The sequence below is a fragment of the Mesoplodon bidens genome, assembly GCF_964165515.1.
Source record: "Mesoplodon bidens genome assembly, chromosome: 4".
Taxonomy (NCBI): Eukaryota; Metazoa; Chordata; class Mammalia; order Artiodactyla; family Ziphiidae; genus Mesoplodon; species Mesoplodon bidens.
The window spans coordinates 144,824,758-144,847,772 of record NC_138160.1 but is presented as its reverse complement, the minus strand read 5'-3'; the positions used below and the strand labels follow the sequence as shown (position 1 = coordinate 144,847,772).

The following is a 23,015-nucleotide window of genomic DNA, read 5'->3' as shown; positions in this document are numbered from 1 at the left end:
AGGATATCTGAGACTGGTTTTCCAGGGGAGGGAAAAGCAAGTGCAAAGTCCCTGAGGTCTAAATATGCTTGAAGTGTTTGAGGAACAGCGAGGAGGCCAGCGGGATGAGGGGGGAGGACGGGAGGAACTGAGGTCTCTGTGAATGTGTAGCTGTCTCCCATGTATGTCCATAGCTCCACTGAGTCAACAACAGTGATAATTGTTAGTATTATTAAGATAGTGGCTACTGTTTCATGAGCACCTACTATGAACCAGGCACTGTGCTCAGAACCTTACGTGCATTATTTCATTTCATCCTCACAACAACCTCCTCAGATAGGTATGAATATTATCCCCATTTTACAGATAAGGAAACTGAAGCTCAAAGAGGCTGGGCAACTTGCCCCCAAGTATACAGCTAATAAGTGGCACAGTCAGGATTTGAATGCATGTCTGTCCATGTAATACTGGAGCCTAAGCATGGTCCTTACTATGTGGCCCTTTCTCTGCCTGTCTGAGCATATGTGTCTGTCTGCATACAGAGGAGAGGGTGCCTCTTTCTCTGTATGTCTAACTCATTCCTTCATTTATTCACTCAGCATTCATTGAGACTATGTGTGGGGGACCATGATGAATGGGTACCATTTCTTGCCCTCACAGAGCTCTAGTGGGGAATACAAATAATTACAACCTCAGATGATGAGTGCTTTAATAGGGGCAGAACAAACAGCAGTGGGAGCCCAGAACATGGACTGGCTCTGTCCGGCTCAGAAGTGGAGGTGACCTTTAAGCTATCTTTATACATTCATCCATTTGTTCAACGATTGTCTGTCATAGACTTGCCTGGTGCTAAGCACTACGTGGGTGAGATGACGTTTACATTCACTTCTACTAGTTCATATTGAACTGAAGTGCTAGTTAGAGCTATACGGCAAGAAAAAGAAATAAGAGCTAGTCCATAGGAGACCTTCTAGGAACATTATTAATATGCTCTTGAGTCCTCAAAACAGTGACTAGACATTTAACAAATTATTAAGAGCCTACGATGTTCCAGATTCAGTTCTAGGCACTGGGGACATATTAATAAAATAGATAAAATATTTTTGTCCTCCTGCAGCTGATATTCTAGTATGGGACAAGACAGACAATACAGGTAATAAGTAAATTACATAGTATGTTATGAGGTGATAAATGCTGTGAAAAAATAGAGCAGGATAAGGGAGTTTAAGAATCCTGAGGGGCTAGCAACTTTAAACAGGGGTGGGGTGGAGAGAAACACCAGGAGAAATGCTGAAAAGGTGAGATGTGATTAAAGACCGGAAGGATGTGAGGGACCTGCTGATGTTTAAGGGGGGAAAGTTCCAGGCAGGGGGAACAGAAAGTGCAAAAGCCCTGAGGCTAGAGTTTGCCTGGTGTGTCCAGAAACAGCCAAGAGGCCAGTGTAGATGGAGCAGAGTGAGCCTGGGGGAGGGTGGGAGGAGATGAGGACAGCAGGAGTGTGTGAGCCTCTTGTTGAGGACTTTGACGTCTCCTCTGAGGGAGGTGAAAGCCATGGAGGGCTCTGAGCAGAAGAGGGACATGATCTGACTTGGGTTCTAAGAGACTCCCACAGGCTCAGATGGTAATAGTATTTATTAAGCACTTACTGCGTGCCAGACGCTGTTCTTCGAGAATTCAATATGGTCTGATCTCATTTCATTCTCGTATAGACCCTGCAAGGATTATCATTCCATTTCACAGAGGTGAAACTGAGGCTTAGACAGTTTAAGTCACTGACCTACAGCCACACAGCAATAATTTGCAGCGCCTGGGTGTGATGGTGCAGCGAGCGAGCCAGCCTTTCCCTCCCGCAAGCTTTTAGATAGGGATTGCCGGCAGCAGAGCGCACTCATAATGGGGAGTTGCGTCTGTGTCCCTGTCTGTTTCTATTTCCACGCGTCCCTGTCTCTCTCTGCGCGCCTCTGCCTGCGCGTCCCCCATCTGTGCCCAAGCCGCCGTCTCGCTGCGCCCGGCCCCCGCACATCGGAGCTATTTCGGGTTTAGGCATAAAAGCCCAACAGCTCGGAGAAGACGCTTCCTCCTGCCCCCGACTCGGACCACGCGCCACACGCGGCCGGCTCTGGGAGCTCCCTGTCTTCTCTGAGGGATCCCCAGGCTGGAGAAGCCCCCGCAAGAGGACAGGTGGGGGCTGGGGCGACCCGGGCCGGAGGCTCTCGGCCCCCCAGTGGCCAATCCAGGCATTGACGCTGTTCAGAGCCCAGTCGTGCATCAGCTGTCGCTCTGGCAACAGACGGGCGACGTCACCGACAGGCAGTGCGTCAGCCACCTGCTGACGTCACGCCCCAGGAGAGGCAGTTGCCGAGGGGCGGGGGCGGATTCCATGCTCAGCCGGCAGGGGGAGCCCCCGGGAGCTAATGGCGGATGCCTTCGGCCCGGTCCTGCAGGAGGCGCTGGCCGGGGCCGACATGGTCCCTGAAGCCCCCAAGGCGCGCTAGTCTGGCAGGATGAAGAGGAGTCGCAGTGTCCTGTCGGTGGCCCGAACCGGTGACGAGGTGCGAGGGGCGGGGCCCGGGGTGGGGGCGGGGCTTGGGCTGCGAGGAGGAGTAGGGAGCCCTCTAGAGACCAAGACTGACTGCTCACTAAGCCTGGCTTCACTTCCCCCCAGGCAGCAGGGAGTCCTGTCCCCTTGTGCCTCAGTTTACTCCCCTGACTTCATTATTCTCCTGCTGCCCAAATTAAGGGCTCTCAGCCCAGGGGTAGAAGGCAGGGTCTTCCAAGGGGCTTTCCAAATAGGGAGAGGATTGTAGGGTGGAGGGGAGGGTGCTGGGGGTGAGGCCTTGAGGGTCTCAGATATGAGGAGAGGGGGCCACAGACGTTTAGGCCAAGAGGGGGCTTCCTGGACGTGGAGGGTGGTGATGTGTTCGAGGGGTTTCACAGTGAAGGGCAGAGTACAGGCATGAGGGCCCAGAGCCCTGGCCATCCAGTGGTTAAGAATCTGTGCTTCCACTGCAGGAGGCACGGGTTCGATCCCTGGTCAGGGAAATAAGATCCAGCATGCCGCGTGGTGTGCCCACACACACACCAAAAAAAAAAAAAGAGAGAGAGAGGAAAAAAGAGAGTCCCACAAAAATTATGGCTGAGAACGGGCACCCTTCAGATGTAAGAGCTGAGAAGGGACCCTCTGTGGGAGGGACTAGTGAGTGGCTAAGATGTGAGAGGGGCACAGGAGCCTATATCCCCATCGGCCACTATCTCAGATAGTTAGGGAGGGACGTTACTGCAGAGAGGGGCTCAGAGCTGCCTGACCAGGCTGCACCCCTATCCCGCCCTTGTCACACCTCAGAGGCCGCGAGAGACCCCCGAACCGGGCCGAGCCAACATACTCGGGGCTGCCCTCCGACGCCCTCGCCGACGCCTCTCCATGGGTCCAGGCCTGGGCTGGGCTGAGCCTGAGCCCTTGGAAACTGGGGTCCCTCTGCCACCACGGCCCACCACACTGCCACTGCTGATCCCCCCGCGGATTTCCATCACCAAAGCTGACAGGTAGGCAGGAGGTGGACCAAGCTGGGAGGTGGGGTGGAGGAACAGGGCCACCTGGGCTAAGTCCAGCCACCAACCCTTTCCCGTGCTCTAGGCTCCTGGCTCCCTGTGTTTTGCAAAAGCAGCTGAAACTTCTCCTGGAGCCTGGTGGGTCAGGTTGTGACATAACCCCGCCCCTGCAAGAGGCACCTCTTGCAGCCCCTAGGAACCCCTTCTTCCATTTTGCTGCTGCCTGAGTATGCAAGGGGCAGGATTTCGGAAAGGGTTTCAACCCTCCAGTCCCCAACGATGCTCCCATAATCAGAGAGCTGGGACAGGCTAGGGAGTGAGCCTCCCACCAATCCGCTGTGCACCTCTATTTCCCTTTCTGAGAGGATGCAGTTTCTTCAAGGCCTTAAAAGGAGATGGTGGGACCCTGGAGGAGGTCTGGACTGGCATTTTTCTTTCTCCTGAGCTCAGCTTCACACTGCACTTCCTTGCTCTTTCTCATCTGGGGTTCTCGGAGGGCACTTCAACCCCCATCTTGGCCCAAGGATGAATTTGAAAGCCAGACAGCTGCCACTGTTCTCTGCAGCCTCAATCTCCCCATCCACCCCTTTGTCTACTCAATCGGAGGACTCCAGGGTCTCTGCTTGGGTCATGGTACAATGGTTCATTTCCAAATGGGGGAGGAAGTGACTGTCATTCCCCTCTCCAGTGGTCTAATGTAGCCCCCCACCAAAAAAAAAAAAAAAAGAAAATTCCTCTAGCCTCTACCTGGTTCAGGCCACAGATCCAACTACCAGCTCTGGCCCACTGCCTTGGGCTTTCCTTTTTGTGCAGCCCCCGCTGTGACCTGACCCCCACCCTCAACCCCACCCTGTGTTACCCCACCCAGAGCTTTGACAAGACAACAGCAACCCCCCGCCCCCCGCCAATAATTTGGTCCAGTCCAAGACCCTCAAGTGATCTGGGGAGGACTTCCAGCCCTTACTGATCCCCTAGAAGCTTTTTTGAGTATGCACTTGTGGGGAGGGTCCCTGAGAGAAGTTGGGGGACACAGCTCTGGCCTCTGGGACATCCAGCCGCTGCTAATAGGAGGGCGTTTCTGGCTCTGCGTTCGCCCACGCCTGGAGCCCCCTCTGGCGGGGAGAAAAGCGGCTGTGAGGGTTGGAGACGGGCTTTGTTTTTTTTTTTTTTTTTTTTTCCAATAAGAACAGTGCGGAGGGAGGGCGGTGGCAGACGGCAAGGCTTGCCCGGGGGGAGCCCTTGGCGGGGGCGCGCGGGGGCGGGGCCTGGTTGCGCGTACTTGCACCCAAGCTGGTTAATCCGAGCGCTCAACGGCCGGGGGCGGGCCACTGGTGTGTGTGCTCTCCCCCTGCCCGGCAGCCACCGACACCAGGGCTCGGCCCGGGCCGGGGCGGGGGAAAAGGGAGGGCGCTCGGATCCCGCTAGCTCTCTGCTCGCTCGCGCTCAGCGCGGCGCTGGGGGAGGCGGGAGCGTGAGTCACGGCGACTCCCGATTTAGGTGCCGGAAGGGGGGCTCTGCCGGCGGGGGCAGCAGGGAGGAGGCGCGGCTGTTTACTCGCCTGAAAAGGGCACGGGGATGCGTCCCGCGGCTGCCCGGGACCTGCTTCAGTTTACCTGCTGCAGAAGCACTTTAGAAGGAGCAGCGATACACAGAGCGGTGGGCGGGCAGTCGGGGTATCAGAGCCGGGCTGTCCTCCTGGAGCCACACAGGAGCCAAAGGGACACACCCCAGTAACACCTCAGAGTGGCCCCAGGCCGGCCACACAAACACACACCAACACACATAGACTCCCTCAGACACCACAGTCAAACAACAGAGGCTGAATCGAGTGCACAGCTCCGCGAGCGCGGACCCACCACAGTACACACCCAGTCGCGGGGGAACACAAGCACAGACCCCAGGCCACCAGAACAGACCCTGTAAGAGGCACACACCCTCCAAACAGGCAGCACACGTGCACACACTTCCTTCAGCCACAGACACGCAGATACACGCACAGCGAAATCCAGGTAAACAGGCAGACCGCAGCAGCCAACCACGTGCGCACACACACTTCGAGCAGACACCGAAAACACAGACATCCCTCGGAAGAGGCCACGTGCGCGCACATCCCGCCCCGGGCACACACCATCACCGTCCTCCGACCCACCAACAGGAGATTCCCCGAACACCGTCGCCGCCCGCTGCAGGGACCGCATCCGTGTTTCCGGGACCACTTCCCACAAGCTCCCCCTGGCCAGGGGTAGCGAAGAGGACAAGCCAGCACTGGGCTCCGCCCCCACCATGATGGACGGACTGACTGACACACCGGCAACCAGTCGGGTGTCTCCTTCGCGATCGGATTAACCGTTTAACTCCTTCGTGGCCGTGTGCGCCGCGGCTAAGGCAGGGTGCTCTGGAGAGAGCTGAGTTCCGGCGCCCCCTCCCCGCCGAGAGCGGGGCTCTGCGTGGGCGGGAAGGGCCCCCCCTCGGGTGGCTGCCCCCCACTGGCCCGGACGGAGGAGGAGGGGGGCGGCGCTGACAGCCGCGGCGGGCGTGGGGCGGGGAGAGGCGGGACGGGGCGGGGGAGCCGGGGCTGCCTCAGAGCGGGACGCCGAGTGCGGAGAGCGCTGCCCCGCATCTAGCAGAGCGCCAGGCGCTGACAGGAAGCGTCCGCGCCCGGCCCGGGGGCGATCGGCCCGTAGCGCCCCCGGGTCTCTCCCCGGGGCGCCATGGCCCCACCGAGGCCAGGGGCACTTGCGGGGCCCCGGGCGCGTCAGCTCGCGCGCAGCTGAACGGGGTGCAGCTTGGAGAGGCCGGGGCCCCCTGGGGTGCAGGTGGGGGCCGGGGCCATGGAGCCCCCGGCCGTCCCCTCAGAGAGGAGCCTATCTCTGTCTCTGCCAGGGTCCCGGGATGGCCAGGCCACCCTGAAGCCGCCCCCCCAGCACCTGTGGCGGCAGCCGCGGACCCCCATCCGTATCCAGCAGCGCGGCTACTCGGACAGCGCGGAGCGCGCCGAGCCCGAGCGGCCGCCACACCGGCCCATAGAGCGCGCCGACGCCGTGGACACTGGCGACCGGCCCGGCCTGCGCACGTCCCGCATGTCCTGGCCCTCGTCCTTTCACGGCACCGGCACCGGCAGCGGCAGCGCGGGCGGAGGCAGCTGCAGGCGGTAAGACTCCGCGGCGGACGCGCGCGGAGCGGATAGGCGCGCAGAGAGGACGCAACTCGCCCCGCTGACCGCGGGGGGGCGCTGTGATGCGGGTGGGATCAGTGTGACTGACGGGGCTGGGGGGAGGAGTTCTACTGCGGGGGCGTCTGGGACCTGACCCCCGGTGGTGCACTGTACCCGAGACTTCTTACTGAAGATGATCCTGAGATCGATTTATGGGGGCGCCATGCTGCGCGTGCTATTAACGGGGTCTTGGTTGAGGGTTGCAGCTTTAGGGGTCTGTAGCCTTCATCGGTGACAGTGCAGGACAGTGACTAGGCTGGGTGCCACTTGACGGGTCTAGATTCACTGTTTGGGGATGGCCTAGGGGTCAGTCTGTAGGGGGTGCCTGCTAGAACCACAATGCTTTCTGCAGGCTGGGGTGCTCCCAGGGTCCTTCTAGAGTGGGGAGGACTGTATTGGGAGCGGGATTCATGGACTTGCCCTGCAGCTGGGGTCAGTAATCTAAAGGGGGCCTCTTGGGGAGCCCTGTGTTGGGGGCCTGTGTGCTATGTCAGAGCCCCCGCTCACGGCAGGAGTGTTAGGGTTCAGTAGCTGCCCAGAGGGAGGGAACAGTGTTCATGGGGTGCACAGTCCCACCACAGGGTGAGGGAGTCCCTGGCTCCCTAGGTAACAGTGTTAGTGATGAAGTGTGAGCTGGGTACCCTTTCATTGAGCTGAGTTTGCTCCAGCTGTTGGGGATGGCCAGCTGTGGCTGCCTTGGCTGCATGCTCTGCCTGGGGTTCTGGGGTCCTATGACTGTGACAGCATAACTGTGTGTGTGTCCAGGATAGTATAGTTTGTGACATGTTGGCTGTGTGCTCCCAGGACAGTGATTGTGCCAGTGTGACTTGTGTGCTTCAGGGACATGGTGATTGTGACTGTACGACTGTGCTCCCAGGACTGTGACTAAGTGACTGTGTGCTTCTGGGACAGAGGTTGTGACAGTGACATCGAGTGGTCCTGGGACACAGTGACTTGGCTGGATGACTGAGTGTGCCCCTGGGGTGCTGTGATTGTGATGGGATGACTGTGTGTGCTACTGGAATACTATGATTGTGACAGCGTGGCTGTATGTGTTCCCAGGACATTGTGATTGTGTCCCTGACTGTAGGACGTGGTGATTGTCACAGAGTGACTGTGTCTGCTCCCAGGACAGTGATTGTGACAGAGTGACTGTGCATGCTCCTAGGACAGTGATTGTGACAGTGACTCTGTGTGCTCCTAGGACAGTGATTGTGACAGTGACTCTGTGTGCTCCTAGGTTGTGACAGCGTGTGTTTCTGGGATGCAGTGATGGTGGCACTGTGATGTGTATATTCCTGGGGACACTGTGATTGAGAGCCTGTGAAATGTTCTCGGCTGCTTGTGTGCCCTGTGTCTGAGAGTTGGTGCTCTCACTTTTGGAGCGTGCACCCAACTCCCTGGCATGCTGTCCTCTAACCACCTAGTGTTCTGATGGGGTCTGACTTTGTGTCCTGGTGACATGTGTGACTGATGGCTTTGACTGAGTACTTTGCCTGACTCCCGTGGGTGCCCCTCTACTTGGAACACCACTGGGACAGTCAGAGTCAGGCCTCTCCTGGAGTTCCTGAGGGAGGCCCTTCTAGGCTGGGACCCTACTATTTTAACTCTCTCTGGGGATCTCCAGCAGGCACCACAGCCTCCAGGTCACCCACCCACCTCCATTCGGGGCACTCCAGCACCCCTGCCCACCCCCAGGAAGCAAGTGTCATGGATCCAGCACCCACAGCCTGCTGTTTCCCACAGGGAACTGGAGAGAGGCTGAAGGAAAACAAAGCTGGAATCAACAGGAAATGCCAAGACCAGGGGCAGTGCGCCAAACTGGCGCAGGTCACTGTCCTGAGAGACCCAATGGGGTGCGGGGTCCAATAGGAACTGGGCATTAGTCCCTTTTTAGGCCCCAGGGACTCCCCCTACCCTGGTCTCTGTGGTGCTGACTCTCTGGGGACAGTGGCTGAGTGACAATCATCATCATTATCTTAGTGAGATCCATCTCATAATGGCTCACTCTTGGGCTCCATGCCAGGGACTTTTCCACACATCTTCATCCCTAGTGACCTGTGAGGTAAACTGAGGCCCAGAGGGGCAAAGCCCCTTCTCCTTTTTTTTTTTTTTTTTTTTTTGGCCGTGCCACATGGCATGCAGGATCTTAGTTCCCCTTAACCAAGGATTGAACCGCGCTCCCTGCAGTGGAAGTGTGGTGTCTTAACCACTGGACCGCCAGTGATGTCCCCCCCTTCTCCTTCTTACCCGAGTTCACACAACCAGGAAATGGCAGAGCTGAGATTCCGACACAGGTCCCATCTGATGCCTGTGTGTCCTGGCACAAGTGTCTTGCCCTCTCTGAGCCCCAGTTTTCCCATCTGTAAAGTGAGGCTGTTGTTGTCACTGCCCTGTGGGGGTCATTTCGAGAGTTCTGTGAGATTGGGGATGTGTGTAAAGGACTTCACACAGCGAGTGCTTGGTAGTCACTCAGGGACCCGAATTTGGGAGAGGAGGTGGGGCCTCCATAGACCCTGCTCCTGTAGGGTGGGAAGGAAAAACAGGAACCTCAACCACATCCCCGCAGGGGCTCAGGTTTCTGTTTCACTGTGGGCCTGCGTAGCCTCCAGTGGCTGTGGCCGGAGGGAGGGTACTGGTGCCAGCATCCTCCCCCCACCCCCAGGCAGAAGGAGGAAGGAGAAACTGAAAGGCCTCTCATGGGAACTCACTCCTTAGGAATGAGCATTCTGCCAGCCCAGTTCTCCAGAAAGGGTGCACACACGGGGTTCCAGTGCTATCCACGGTAGAGTTCATGCAGCCACCAGAAAGGGGATCCAGAGAGCCCTCCAGACTTGAATCACAGGAACCTCCAAAGAGAGGGCACTGCCCCCCATCTGAGATGGCATCTGAACCCCCCTCCAGACCTGGGGATGTGAGAGCCTGCGCTCCCGGCTCCCTGTGGGGCTGAGTCACGGCACCGCCACGATCTGTCAAAAGGCAGATGGAACGGGAGGAAGAGAAGGACTCTGGTGGTGAGGTGGGGAGACTTGCCTGAACTGGGGGGCGAGGCCAACGTACCGACCCCTTTTGAACCCCCAGACTCTCCCCACCGAGGGAGGCTCTGCCTGGCCCCAGGAGGAGGTGGATACAGCCGGACTGGGGTCTCTCTCTGACCTGTGGTCTCCACTGGGGTCTTCGCCTCCCCCAGTCCCTGGCGCTCCCACATCCCTGCGTGTGTATCGGGAGTAGGTCTCTCCTCGCGCCCCTCCCTCCGCACGCCCTCTGCCGGGTGACAAGAAAGGCACAGGCTGACTGTGCGCTCGGAGTCCGGACCTGCCTCCGGAACTCTCGTCCCGGAGCAAAGTCGCCGCCGCCGTCACTGTCGCGGCGCCCCGTATTATTACTTCACGTTTATTGAGCGTCCCGGACAGCGGGCGCCAGGCCGGCCGACCGCAGGCTGCGGGTGAGGTCCTCGCCCACCCGGGGTTGGTACCAGGCCGCTACCTCCATCCTCCACCTTCAGCCGAGCGTGGTGGAGACGGCCGCCTGGCGGATGGAGAGGAACTTGGCGGAAAAGTTGAGGACGCGGAGTTCCCGTCTCGCCTCCGCGCGCGCTTGCCCAAGCCAATGCCCATGCCAGGGCCTCCCAACACCAACCTGCGTTTTAACTCCCGGCATCTTTGGCTTTCCATTCCTGCCGAGGAAACCGAGACACAAGTGATTTGCCTAAAGGCACACAGCGAGGAAGGAAGGGCAGAATTGGGGTTAAAAACCAGGTCTCCTCGACTCCAGACCAGTGGGTGAGATTCAGATTGTAGCCCCGTCCGCTGACTCGCTGTGTGACCTGGGGCCAGCATCATGCCTCTCTGGGTCTCAGTTTCCTGATCAGTAAAGCCGGGCTGAATAAGATCTGCCCACCCCCCGGGCTGCGGTAAGGCTGAGATAGCCGACATTGGGACTGGGCAGCAGGGAGCTGTTGTTTTGAGAACTGCACTTCCTCAAAATGCACTTCCTCGGCAAAGCGAAAGGGGGCGTCCCCCAAACCACAAACCCGGGTTCTGGCTGCCAGGGTGCCCCCTCTTTCAGCAGTTAACAGATGGACTGCAAGCTCCTCTGAGTTTCAGGAAACTAGGGCTTTGGGCCTGGGAGAACTGCAGATCTGCAGGGTTAGGGCAGAGTTTTGGGGGGCATCTGAGCCCACTGTTTTCACTCCTAAGAGCCCAAATCCAGCCTTTGCCCTTGACTTGCTGTGTGACCTTGGGAAAGGAATTCACCTGTCTGAGCCTCAGTTTCCTCATCTGCAACAGGGCCATTCATTCCAAAAACATTGATTAAGTGGGACTTCCCTGGCAGTCCAGTGGTTAAGACTCGGCGTTTCCACTGCAGGGGGCGTGGGTTCGATCCCTGGTCGGGGAACTAAGATCCTGCATGCCCTACATCGCGGCCAAAAAAATCCAAAAATAAAAAACAAAACAAAAAACATTGAGCATCTTCGAGCTGTGGTGAAGACTGAAATGGGCCCAGTTCCCGCCGTCCTGGAGTTCTCAGACTAGAGAGTGAGGAAGAAATAAGGAAAAGCATTCAATAATTCTAGATGGTGACGCATGGGATGTGAAGAAAAGAGAGACTTTGAGGTCAGGGAATGCCTCTCTGAGGAGGTGACATTTGAGGAGAGACCTAAATGAAGCGAGAGAAGATGCTATGTGGGTGTCTGAAGGATGAGGTTGACAAGCAGAGGGAATAGCAGGTGCGGAGGTTCTGAGGTGGGAACCTGTCTCATATGTTGGAGGAAGAGCAGGGAGGCAAGTGTGACTGGGACAGAGTGAGCAAGGGGTGCTGGAAGGAAATGGGGCGTGGAAGTGATGGGGCAGCTCATGTAGGGCCTTGTAGATCATGGTCAGGGCTGGCTTTAGACCTCAGTTTATATCTGACTTCAGGGGGCCAGAAGGAAACTGAACCATGAAGGCCCTTTTGGCCAGAATTCCAGTCTCTGAAGTCAGACAACTCAACTCGTAATTGAGAGAATTCCCTGGTGGTCCAGTGGTTAGGACTCGGTGCTCTCACTGCCGGGGTTCAATCCCTGGTTGGGGAATTAAGATCCTGCAAGCCACGTGTCACGGAAAAAAAAAAATCAACTCATAATCGAGCTGTGCTCCTTCCAAGCTGAGTGACCCTGACCAAGTCACTTCCCTCTCTGGGCCTCAGCTTCCCCATCTCTGAAATGGGTCTAGTATGAACCCTATTCCCAAAGTCTGATGTGAGGAATCAGCAAAACAATGCAGGGAACCCTGAGGGCAGGTAAATACAAATGCCCTTCCTTTCTGTTTGTACCTAGACTGAGGGGTACCGGTGGCCAGGGCATGGGTCTTAGTGGGTTTAGAGCAACAGTTCTCAACCAGGGGCAATTCTGCCCCCCAGGAAACATGTGGCAATGGCTGGAGACATTTTAGTCATCGTGACTGAGGGGGTGCTACTGGCATCTAGTGGGGAGGAGCCAGGGATTCTGCCACTGCTACTATCTCACAGGACTGCCCCCCAGGACAAAGGATCATCTGGTGCTAAATGTCAGTGGTGCCAAAGTTGGGAAGCCCGGCATTCCCAGCAAGGCGACATCACCTCCAACGGGGTGAAATTTGGTTCTTGGGATGGAGGTGTGAAAAAAAGCTTACTTTTATGTATAAAGCCCAGATAAACACCCAGTACATAAATAGATATACAGCATATCTATGGCATTAACATTTCATGGAGGAGGCAACTTGGGGGTGGGTGGGGAAGGGAGCTTCTAAAAAGGCACTCGGGGGGATTATCGTGAAATAAAGGGAGACAACCACTGGTCTGGAGCCTGGCTCAGCCACTCATTGGCTCTGTGACCTTGAGCAGATTGTTTCTCTCCAAGACTCAGTTTTCCCATCTGTAAAATGGGACAATAATGTCACTTGATGGGATTTTGTGAGAATTAAATGAGATCATAGCTAGAGGCGGTAAATGCACAGGAAGCATTCTGAAGGTTAGCTGCTATATCATCATTATCATCATCACCATCATCTGTATCCTCTGTCTAGTGCATAGCTTGCACATTATAAGCTCTCCATAAATATTTTGTCCAATAATAATAATCGTAACCAGATAGTTCTTTGGGGCATGAGTCCACCATCTTCTTGGTCTGCTGGCTTTCCGAATAAAGTCACTATTCCTTGCCCCAACAACTTAGCACTCAATTTATTGGCCTGTCGTGTGGCAAGCAGTACAAGTTTGGACTTGGTAACAAATTTTGGTGCAGCCAGCCAGGAGCCTTGCTGCTGTTGTTGGGGAGTTTTCAGGTAAGGCCCTAGCAGCTGCTAGGACCACTTGTCCTGATAATTAGTCCTTCAAAATTCCTCAAAGCAGCACCAGCTGCCCCAGCGCTTGGTGGTTGGAGCAAATTAAAAAAAAAGAAACATAACTAACATTCAGTGAGCGCTTACTATGTACAGACACTTTTCTGAGCCTTTTACATGTCCATCCATGAGGTATGTAGTGTTATTTTACCCATTTTACAGGTAGGAAAACTGAGGCTCAGTGAAATGAAGTGACTGGGTCAAGGTCAAATGAATAAGAAGTGCCGGAGGCCGGACTCAAGCCTAGGTCATCCAACTTTGGGCCCCTTGACATGGGAGCCAACAGGTAGAGAGGGAAAGATATTCACAGAGGCAATTTAGATTTAAAGTAGAGATTTGCCCCATTTTCTTATTTTAAACCAGTTTCTCCCCCTTCCCTAACCCCAAAGAACTGTAGATAGGAGGGATAGGCTCTGGAATTATAACCAGCTAGCTGACTTTATTCAAGAATCATCTCTCTGAGTCTCAGTTTCCCCATCTGTGAGAGGGGATAATATGCCCCCCAGAAAGTCACAGTGGCTGGGCATGCAGAGTCACCACCACTGGACTCCACAGAAGTCAGTGCCGAGGGGAGGTTGGGTTCTTGGAGCCACCTCATGAGCTGTGGGGCCCCCAGTTCTAAGAGGTGCCTCAGAGATGCTAAGGAGTGGGAGGACTGGGGGATTCTTAGGAGTGTCTAGGGGCTGTGAGCACACTCCAGGCTTCTAGGGGTGTCTAAGACTTATAAGGCATGTCTCAGAGCCTGTAGGGGGTGCATTCTGGGGATGCCCCAAGCATTGTGAGTACATCTTGGATTCTGGGGGTAGCCTAGGGTTGTAGGCCTGTCTTAAGAACTGTGGAGGAATCTAGTTGTGCCTCTGGGATCTGTGGGGGGCACCCCAGGATTTTGGTGGCATCCCCATGGTTATGGGAATATCCTCTGAGTCCTAAGGCACCCCTGAGGTAATGTTGGGTTCTCTGCACTTCTGGGGGCATCTCAGGAATGCTGTGGAGCTACTAGGGGAGGGGATCTGAGGGTTGTGGAAGCCTTCCCGAGGTCTGTAAGGGACCCTAGGATTTGGGGGGCCCCTCACGGAGATCTGTGGGAATGCTCTGTGGCTGTGGGGGATTCTTGGGGTGTTTGGAGGGTCTCTGCCTGACTCAGAGATGGTGGGACTGCCCCAGGGGATTTGGGGGACATCTGAGGAAGCATAGTGGTTGTCCTGGGATCTGAAGAGGTTTCTCGTGGACTCTCAGAGCACCTCTGGCATTTGTGGGTGCATCCTGGGATTGTTGGGGTGCCCCTGGAGTCTGTGGGCATGTTTCAGTAACAAAGAGGGGACATCTGGGGAGCTGCGAGAGTGTCCGGTGTCTGTGGGAGCCTCTCAGAGCACCTTTGGGTTTTGTGGGGGAACCCAGGGATTTGGGGGGTACCTCTGGGTTGTGCGGGGACAGCTCAGGGATAGTAGGGGCACTCCTTGGGATTGTGGAGATCTAAGTCTGAGGGACTCTGGGGTTGCCCCTGAGGTCTGTAGTACCTCTCAACATCGTGGAGGCTGTGTGTGTGTGTGTCAGCACTCCAGAGATCTGGGGGCATTCCGGGTGTTTGTAGAGGACGTCAGAGGGACTGCGGGGGACCCCTGGCGACTGTGGGGTGTCCCCGCCGCGGCCACGTGGGGGCCGCTGGCCCGCCCCGCCCCAGGGGCGGCCCCAGCGCATAGCCGGAAGGGCCGAGGCGGCCAGGAGGGGTGGGGCCCGTGGGCCCGCGGGTAGGGCGGCCGGCCTGCGTGGGCCGCGCGGGGCGGGCGGCGCTGTTCCCCAGCGCCCGCCGAGGCCGGGCCGCCCTGCGGCCCCCACCCCCCCGCTCCGAAGCCATGGCACGGCCGCACGGCCTGGGCCGCATACCCGAACTGCAGCTGGAGGTCTTCCCGGCGGCGGCAGCGGCGGCCACCGAGGACGAGGCATTCCTGCCCGAGCCCCCGGCCCCGCGCGCGCCCCGCCGCCCACGTTCGCCACCTTCCTCGCCTGTCTTCTTTGCCATCCCGTCCCCAACTTTCCGCAGGCGCCTTCGGCTTCTCCGCGGCTTTCAGGATTTCGGTCGCCAGGCGTGGTCCGGGTAAGTGCGCGCTGGTGGCTGTGGGTTCGAGTCCCCCCTGGCCATCAGGCGCGCGCCAGGGTCTGTGGTTCGTAGCTGGCTCTGTCAGCCTCACTTTTTTTCTTCCGTCACAGGGCAGCGATAAAAATCAAGTCTGCTCGCCAGGGTTGCCGTGGAGACATCTGATAAGGCATGCAGTAGTCGCTCAATAAACGCTATGTTCCTCCCACTTCCTGTGCAGACCTGAAGCTGCGGTCAGGCTTTGGGGGAGTGAAGCCAACCTGCCATCCAGGGTGATGTGGGGACGTGTGTTCAGTTGTGTTATCCTTAGTCCACAGGCCTGTGAAATGGGGCCAGCGCTGCCCTCTGGGGGTTGCCTTGCCAGGAGGCACTAGAATATTACCGCGTGCACCGAGCAAGGAGGGCAAATGGAAGTTCCCTTCCTGGCCAGACCCGGGGTGGGCCGCGGGGGCGGGCAGCTTGGGGGTGAGGAACCTGGAGGCCACATCCGGTCTGGCTTTCCAGTGTCCGTTTATCTAGGAAACGGAGGTTGGCGGCCCGGAGGTAGGCGCGGGCTGGCTTCGGGGGCTTCTCCGGAGCCCGGAGAGGTCCTCTGGTTGCCCTTCTCCTCAATACTCTCCGCGTGCACTTGTTTAGAACCTGACTCCGGAGACACAGGCTGAGAGAGGGCACTGCAGGGACAGTACGCGGGCCCGCGTCCGGATTTGGGGACGAGATTGGGGCGGGAAGAGATAAGGAGGAGGGGTCGAGGCCCCTGGGAGGCCCGCGTGGGGTCGGGAAGGGTGTGTGTGGGGGGAAATCAGTGCCTGTCTCCGGTTTCTCTCTGTGTCTCTGTCTTCACCTCTGCCTCTCCTGTCTCTGTTACGCTGCCCCCAAGCCCCCAACTCCACCTCCCCCGCATCCATCATCCCTCCCCCGGGTTTTTGTCACCGGACCCCGCACTGCGCCCGCGGGCAAGTCTTCCCCCCCCAGGACGCACGGCGTTCGGAGACCTCCAGGGGGCCCAGCTCGACGTCAGGGAAGGGGTGGAAAAGGCGGGGCCAGGGGAGGGCTCGGAACCCGGGAAACCGGAGCCCGGGGCACCCTCCGAGGCCCGGGGGAAGGGAGGCAGGCGGGAAGTATGCGCAGAGTTCCGCAGGGCCCCCGCAGGAGGAGGCAGGCGCAGAGCCCGCCCAGGCGCTGCGGACGGGGGGACGCCCGAACGCCCCGGGCCGTCCCTGGGGGGGTGGTCACCGGGAGGGCGGGGGTGGAGGCGGCGCCGCAGACACCTAGGGCCTGGAGAGCAGTGCGCGCCACACCACCGTGCAGCCGTCCCCATGCGCGCCCCGACGGTGCTTGGCACTCATGCGCTCCAATGCAGCACCCCGGGCCCGACCCCGGCCCCCTGCCCTGGCACTGCCGCCCGCGGGCCCTGAGTCCCTGGTCCACTTCTCCTTCAGCGACGAGGACACCTGTTGGTACCCTCCAGGCAGATCTGTCAGGTGGGTGGCCCCTGGCCAGTCCCCTCCTTTGCCACCGGAGGGCTCTTGCTGCTGTGTGTGTGTGGGGGGGGGGGGTAGGGGAGCAATCTGCCTTGCGGGGAGCCCCCAAAGTGGTTTACAGGGTCTGTCTGGTCTGGAGCCTCACCCCCTTCCCTGGCCCTAAACTGTCTGGATGCTGCTGAGGGCTTCCTGCAGGTGGTGACCCCCAGAATGGGTGCTGGGTCCTGCCCCCTGCCTGCTTACCCAAGATGGGATCCCTTAACCCTCTTCGTGCCCCAAATCTGGGCTTCTGGCATTCACCGTAACAGCAAATATGGGTGTCCCGCATCACCCGGGCTCCACTCCCGGGCTACTGGCCTCAAGCCATGTCCCTCCGGCCCTGCTCTGCTCAGTGCCTCCAGCCTTACCCTCCCTTCTTCCTTGCTGGGGCTGCCAGGATGAAAACCAAGCTGGGGTGGGGGTGGGGAGGAGGTTCCTGCTGGAACTCCTGGTGGGTATTTAGAATCAGCTGGACAGCGCTGAGGCAGAGAAGTGGTCTTTAGGTTCTCAGAGTTCTCAGGGTGCTCCAGCCTTGTACCTGCTCCCCTGCACCAACCCCTTCAGACACCCAGACATGCACATGCTCTCCCACATGGATACACACACTCCACATGTGCAGCTACACAGGACACAAACACAGACACACCCACACGCCGGGTAATCGAGGTCACCTGGTGTGTACTGTGCTAGGCATGGGTCTTCTGGCTGACAGGGCCAAAAAGAGAACCCCACAGGTGACCCATGGCCATGGTGACAAACACCACAGAAACCCTGGTCTCACACAGCCTCGCATACACTGCGCTGACCCCAGGAACACTGTCACTGCAACACACACCCAGGCCCGATTCCCACCTGGACATGGCCACACACGGGAGCTTTCATACCTCATACCCACTGAGGAGTCAGGGCCCGTGTGCAACACACAGGTACCCTCTCCCAAGGTCATACAGGCCACAGACACAGACATAGATACACAGATTCACACAGGCACCACCAACACCCAGACCCCACTCACACACACACATGTACAAATACACACAGACACCTATATGCACACAAGGGCTCCTGAGCGTGCACACACACCCTGACTCACACATACACCGACCCTTCTTGCAACCCAGACCTACAAACTGCCGTGTCACCTGGCACCACGCGCCCTCCTGGCAGACACACACCAGCGCCCGCCCCCAACCTCCGTGTGACCTTCACAAAGCAAATGCCAGGCCTTTCCATGAAGCCTGCCTGGCACCTCCTACAAGGCAGTCAGGTGGAGTGGGGCAGGGAGCCCAGGGAGATGCCAGGCCTGCCTGGGGGAGACAGACACCCAGTGATTTACTGGGCAGCCTTGTAGCCCGGCTGCCCTGGTTCAAATCCTTGCTTTACCACTAGCAAAGTTACTCATCCTGTTTGTACCTCAGTTTCTTTCTCTGGAAAATGGGGCATTAGTACACATTCAGGCATAGCAGAGTGCCTAGCATGTGACATTCAGTATCAGTTGGCTACTTTCATTGTTATGATCTTTACCAACTGGGATGTGTCCCCTTTCCTGGCCACCCCCCTCCCCTGCTTGCTTCTTTCCCATCGGCCCCTGCAGCAGAACTCTCTGAAGCCTGGATCTGCCCCTAGGCTGCACAGTCCTGCAGAGGCCCAATCTGATGCTCTGGGAGCCCAGGTGGGCAGGCCTCGGGGCCCCAGAGGGGTGGAGGCAGGTAGCAGCTTCAAATGAGAATGCCATTAAGCGGTCAGCCTGTCCAAAGGGGAGTCTTGGGCAAGTCGTTTCCTTTGTGATGAAGTGTCTGGGTGTGTGGCTGTGATGTCAGGGCCTGTCGGCTGCCCTTGACTCTGATTTGTGGCTTCAGGTCCTATTGGGACATTGCTGGAACAGCCTCCAGCCTGATTTTGGCCACCCTGAGCAGTGGCAGGTCAGGGAGGGGTGAGTCCCCACAGCTCTGGGGTTTGTTCTGAGGGGACCACCCCCCCATACACACACACACACACACACAAACACACACACTCAGGCTGCAGTTCAACAGGCCCGATTCTCTCTCCTCTGCCCTTCCACAGCCCAGGGGACATTCGCTCCTGGAAGCACAAACAGCAGGGCCCCAGGGAGCCTCTTCTTCCCATCCCGGCCTCTGGGCTCCTGCTTACGTGAGCTGAGTCCCCTGGGGCTGCAGGATCTGCCCACAAGGCTAGTCGGGCGCCCTCTGGACTTGGGTCTCACCTTCCCCCAACGAACTGTGGCTTCAGTTCCTGGGGCGGGGTTGAGGCCCTCAGTATGGAGCTATGTTCCTCTCCCCTCCACAGGGGCACTCAGCAGAGCCAGAACCTCCAGGCTGGGCCTTGGGAGACAGGACATGGTTCGCAGGCAGCAAGGCCACCAACCCCTCACTGCCTTTCTGCACCTCAGCCTCCTCATTGACCCAGGACGTTAACAGAACCCAACTCACAGAGTTAGTGGGAGACCTCATTGGGTTCACGTGTACAAAGCACTTTGCTAGTGCCAGGCACACGGCAGATACTGAATAAGTATCTTATTATTATTACTATAAACTTAAAGGATCTAACCTGGCACCCAGTACACAGCAGGTGCTTAATAAATGGGCATTATCATCAAAGGCCCAAGCTCATGATCTAAGAGTATTTTCATTCCTGAGTGTGTGTTGTTTTTTTTTGGTGGGGGGCTGCATTTGGTCCTCGTTGCTGCGTGCGGGCTTTCCCTCTACTTGCGGCGAGCGGGGGCTACTCTTCGTTGCAGTGCAGGGGCTTCTCACTGTGGTGGCTTCTCTTGTTGCAGAGCACAAGCTCTAGGCGCGCAGGCTCAGTACTTGTGGTGCGTGGGCTCAATTGCTCCATGGCATGTGGTATCTTCCCGGACCAGGGCTCGACCCGTGTTCCCTGCATTGGCAGGCGGATTCTTAACCACTGCGCCACCAGGGAAGTCCCTGAGTGTGTTTTTGTTTTTGTTTTTAATTTAATTTAAAAAATTAACCTAAAGTAAAATTCACCTTGCTTTTGGCTGCGCTGAGCAGCTTGTGGGATCTTAGTTCTGCGACCAGGGATCGAACCAGGGCCCTGGCAGTGTAAGCGCAGAGTCCTAACCACTGGACTGCCAGGGAATTCCCAAAATTCAGCCTTTTTAGTATATATTGCATAAGGGTTTTTTTTTAATTGTGGTAAAATGTGCATAATAAAATTTACCATTTTAACTTGAGTGTACAATTCAGTCATTAAGTACAACCACAGTGTTGTGCAACCATCACCACCATCCATCTCCAGGATTTTTTCATCTTCCTAAGCTGAAACTCTGTCCCCATTAAACACTAACTCCCCATTCCCACTCCCTCAGCCCCTGGCACCCACTATTCTACTTTCTGTTTCTATGAATTTGACTCCTCTAGGGACCTCATGTAAGTGGAATTGTACAATATTTGTCCTTTTGTGTCTGGCGTATTTCATCTAGCGTAATGTTTTCAAGGTTCATTCATGTTGAAACATGCATCAGAATTTCCTTTCTTTTTAAGGCTGAGTAATATTTCATTGTATATATATACCACATTTTCTTTATTCACCCATTAATGGGCATTTGAGTTGTTTCTACCTTTTTGGCTGTTGTAAATAATGCCGCTATGAACATTGGTGTACAAGTATCTGTTTGAGTCCTGCCATTCAATTCTTTGGGGTGTATATATTTAGGAGTAGCTTTGCTGGATCACATGGTAATTCTGTACTCAAGTTTTTGAGGAGCTGCCAAACTCTTTTCCACAATGGCTTCACCATTTTATATTCCCACCAGCAGCGCACAAGTATTCCAATTCCTCCACGTGCTCCCCAACACTTGCTATTTTCCTTTTTTTTTTTAAATAATAGCTATCCTGATGGGTATGCAGTGGTATCTCATTGGGATTTTTAAAAATATAAATTTAGTTATATTTGGCTGCGTTGGGTCTTCGTTGCTGTGCGCGGGCTTTCTCTAGTTGTGGTGATCGGGGGCTACTCTTCATTGCAGTGCGCGGGCTTCTCATTGCGGTGGCTTCTCTTATTGTGCAGCATGGGTTCTAGGTGCATAAACTTCAGTAGTTGTGGCATGCGGGCTCACTAGTTGTGGCTCGCGGGCTCTAGAGCGCAGGCTCAGTAGTTGTGGCACATGGGCTTAGTTGCAACGTGGCATGTGGGACCTTCCCGGACCAGGGATTGAGCCCGTGTCCCCTGCACTGGCAGGCGGATTCTTAACCACTATGCCATCAGGGAAGTCCCTCTCATTGGGGTTTTGATTTGCATTTCCCTAATGACCAATGGTGTTGAGCATCTTCTCATGTTTATTGTCCATCTGTATATCTTCTGTGAAGAAATGTTTGTTTAAGTGCTTTTCCCACTTTTTTTTTTTTTTTTTTTTTTTGCCACGCACGTGGCTTGTGGGATCTTAGTTCCCCAACGAGGGATCAAACCCGGGCCCTCAACAGTGAGAGCACGGAGTTCTAACCACTGGATCACCAGGGAATTCTCTCCCACTTTTTCTTCTTTTTTTGCGGTACGGGGGCCTCTCACTGTTGTGGCCTCTCCCGTTGTGGAGTACAGGCTCCGGACGTGCAGGCTCAGCAGCCATGGCTCACGGGCCCAGCCGCTCCGCGGCATGTGGGATCTTCCCGGACTGGGGCACGAACCCGTGTCCCCTGCATCGGCAGGAGGACTCTCAACCACTGCGCCACCAGGGAAGCCCCCCTCCCACTTTTTAATTGGGTTGTTTGTTTTGTTGTTGTTGAGTTTTAGGAGTTCTTTACATAGTCTAGAACATTAATCCCTTGTCAAATATGAGATTTGCAAAAACGTTCTCCCGGGACTTCCCTGGTGGTCCAGTGGTTAAGACTCCATGCTTCCACTGCAGGGTGCACAGGTTCAATCCCTGGTCGGGGAACTAAGATCCTGCATGCCCCGTGGTGCAGGCAAAAACAAGCAAACAAAAAAACTATTTTAAAAAATGTTCTCCCATTCTGTGGATTGCCTTTTCACTCCCTGAATAGTGTCTTTTTTAAAATTTATTTTTATTTATTCTTTTTTTTTTTTTTTTTTGGCTGCATTGGGTCTTCGTTGCTGCACGCCAGCTTTCTCTAGTTGCAGTGAGCAGGGGCTACTCTTCGTTGCGGCACAAGGGCTTCTCATTGCGGTGGCTTCTCGTTGCGGAGCACAGGCTCTTGGTGTGCGGGCTTCAGTAGTTGTGGCACGCGGGCTCAGTAGTTGTGGCGCACGGGCTTAGTTGCTCTGAGGCATGTGGGATCTTCCCAGACCAGGGCTCTAACCCGTGTCCCCTGCATTGGCAGGCAGATTCTTAACCACTGCACCGCTAGGGAAGCCCCTGAGTAGTGTCTTTTGATGCACAAAGGTTTTTAACTTTGATGAACTCCAATTTATTCTTCTGTTGCCTGTACTTTTGATGTCATATCCAAGAAATCACTGCCAAATCCAATGTCATGAAGCTTCTAAGAGTTTTATAGTTTTAGCCCTTATGCTTAGGTCTTTGATCTAGTTGGGGTTAATTTTTGTATATGGCGTAAGGTAAGGTTCCAACTTCATTCTTTTGTAAGTGGATAACCAGTTTTCCCAGCACCATTTGTTGAAAAGACTGTCCTTTCTCCATTGAATGGTTTTGGCTCCCTTGTTGAAAATCATTTGACCCCATGTATGTGCGGGTTTATTTCTGGGCTCTCTATTCTATTCCATTGGACTATACATCTCTCTTATACAGTACCACACTGTTTTGATTACTGTGCTTTGTAATAAGTTTTGAAATCAGGAAGTGTGAGTCCCCCAACTTTGTTCTTCTTTTCCAAGGTTGTTTTGGCTCTTCAGCTTCCTTGAGATTCCATATGAATGCTAGGATAGATTTTTTTTTTCCTACAAGGAACATTGTTGGGTTTTTAAATTATTTTTTTCATTTATTTATTTATTTTTTGGCTGCATTGGGTCTTCGTTGCTGTATGCGGGCTTTCTTTAGTTGCAGCGAGTGGGGGCTACTCTTCATTGTGGTATGCGGGCTTCTTATTGCGGTGGCTTCTCGTTGTGGAGCACGGGCTCTAGGTGGATGGGCTTCAGTAGTTGTGGCGCTTGGGCTCAGTAGTTGTGGCACATGGCCTTAGTTGCTCTGCGGCATGTGGGATCTTCCCGGACCAGAGATCGAACCTGTGTCCCCTGCATTGGCAGGTGGATTCCTAACCACTGCATCACCCGGGAAGTCCTGAACATTGTTGGGATTTTGATGTGTACCTTTTTTTTTTTTTTTTTTTTGCGGTACGTGGGCCTCT

General features: G+C 55.8%; 1 protein-coding gene across 5 annotated transcripts in view; it reads left to right on the top strand.

Annotated features, from left to right (window-relative positions):
- Nucleotides 1–23,015, top strand: part of PDE4A (phosphodiesterase 4A) — a gene marked incomplete at its 5' end in the record, with an annotated part of 47,558 nt that overhangs the window by 3,342 nt on the left and 21,201 nt on the right. Inside the window, 2 exons of one of the 5 annotated variants that reach the window (XM_081232135.1) lie at nucleotides 2,424–2,531; nucleotides 3,323–3,522. In XM_081232135.1, coding sequence (XP_081088261.1) covers nucleotides 2,484–2,531; nucleotides 3,323–3,522 — 248 coding nt within the window. Of the gene's footprint in view, nucleotides 1–2,423; nucleotides 2,532–3,322; nucleotides 3,523–6,231; nucleotides 6,680–14,846; nucleotides 15,197–16,540; nucleotides 16,678–23,015 lie in introns of those variants that run through there. The other 4 variants (XM_081232138.1, XM_081232134.1, XM_081232136.1 and 1 more) reach the window with 4 other exon arrangements.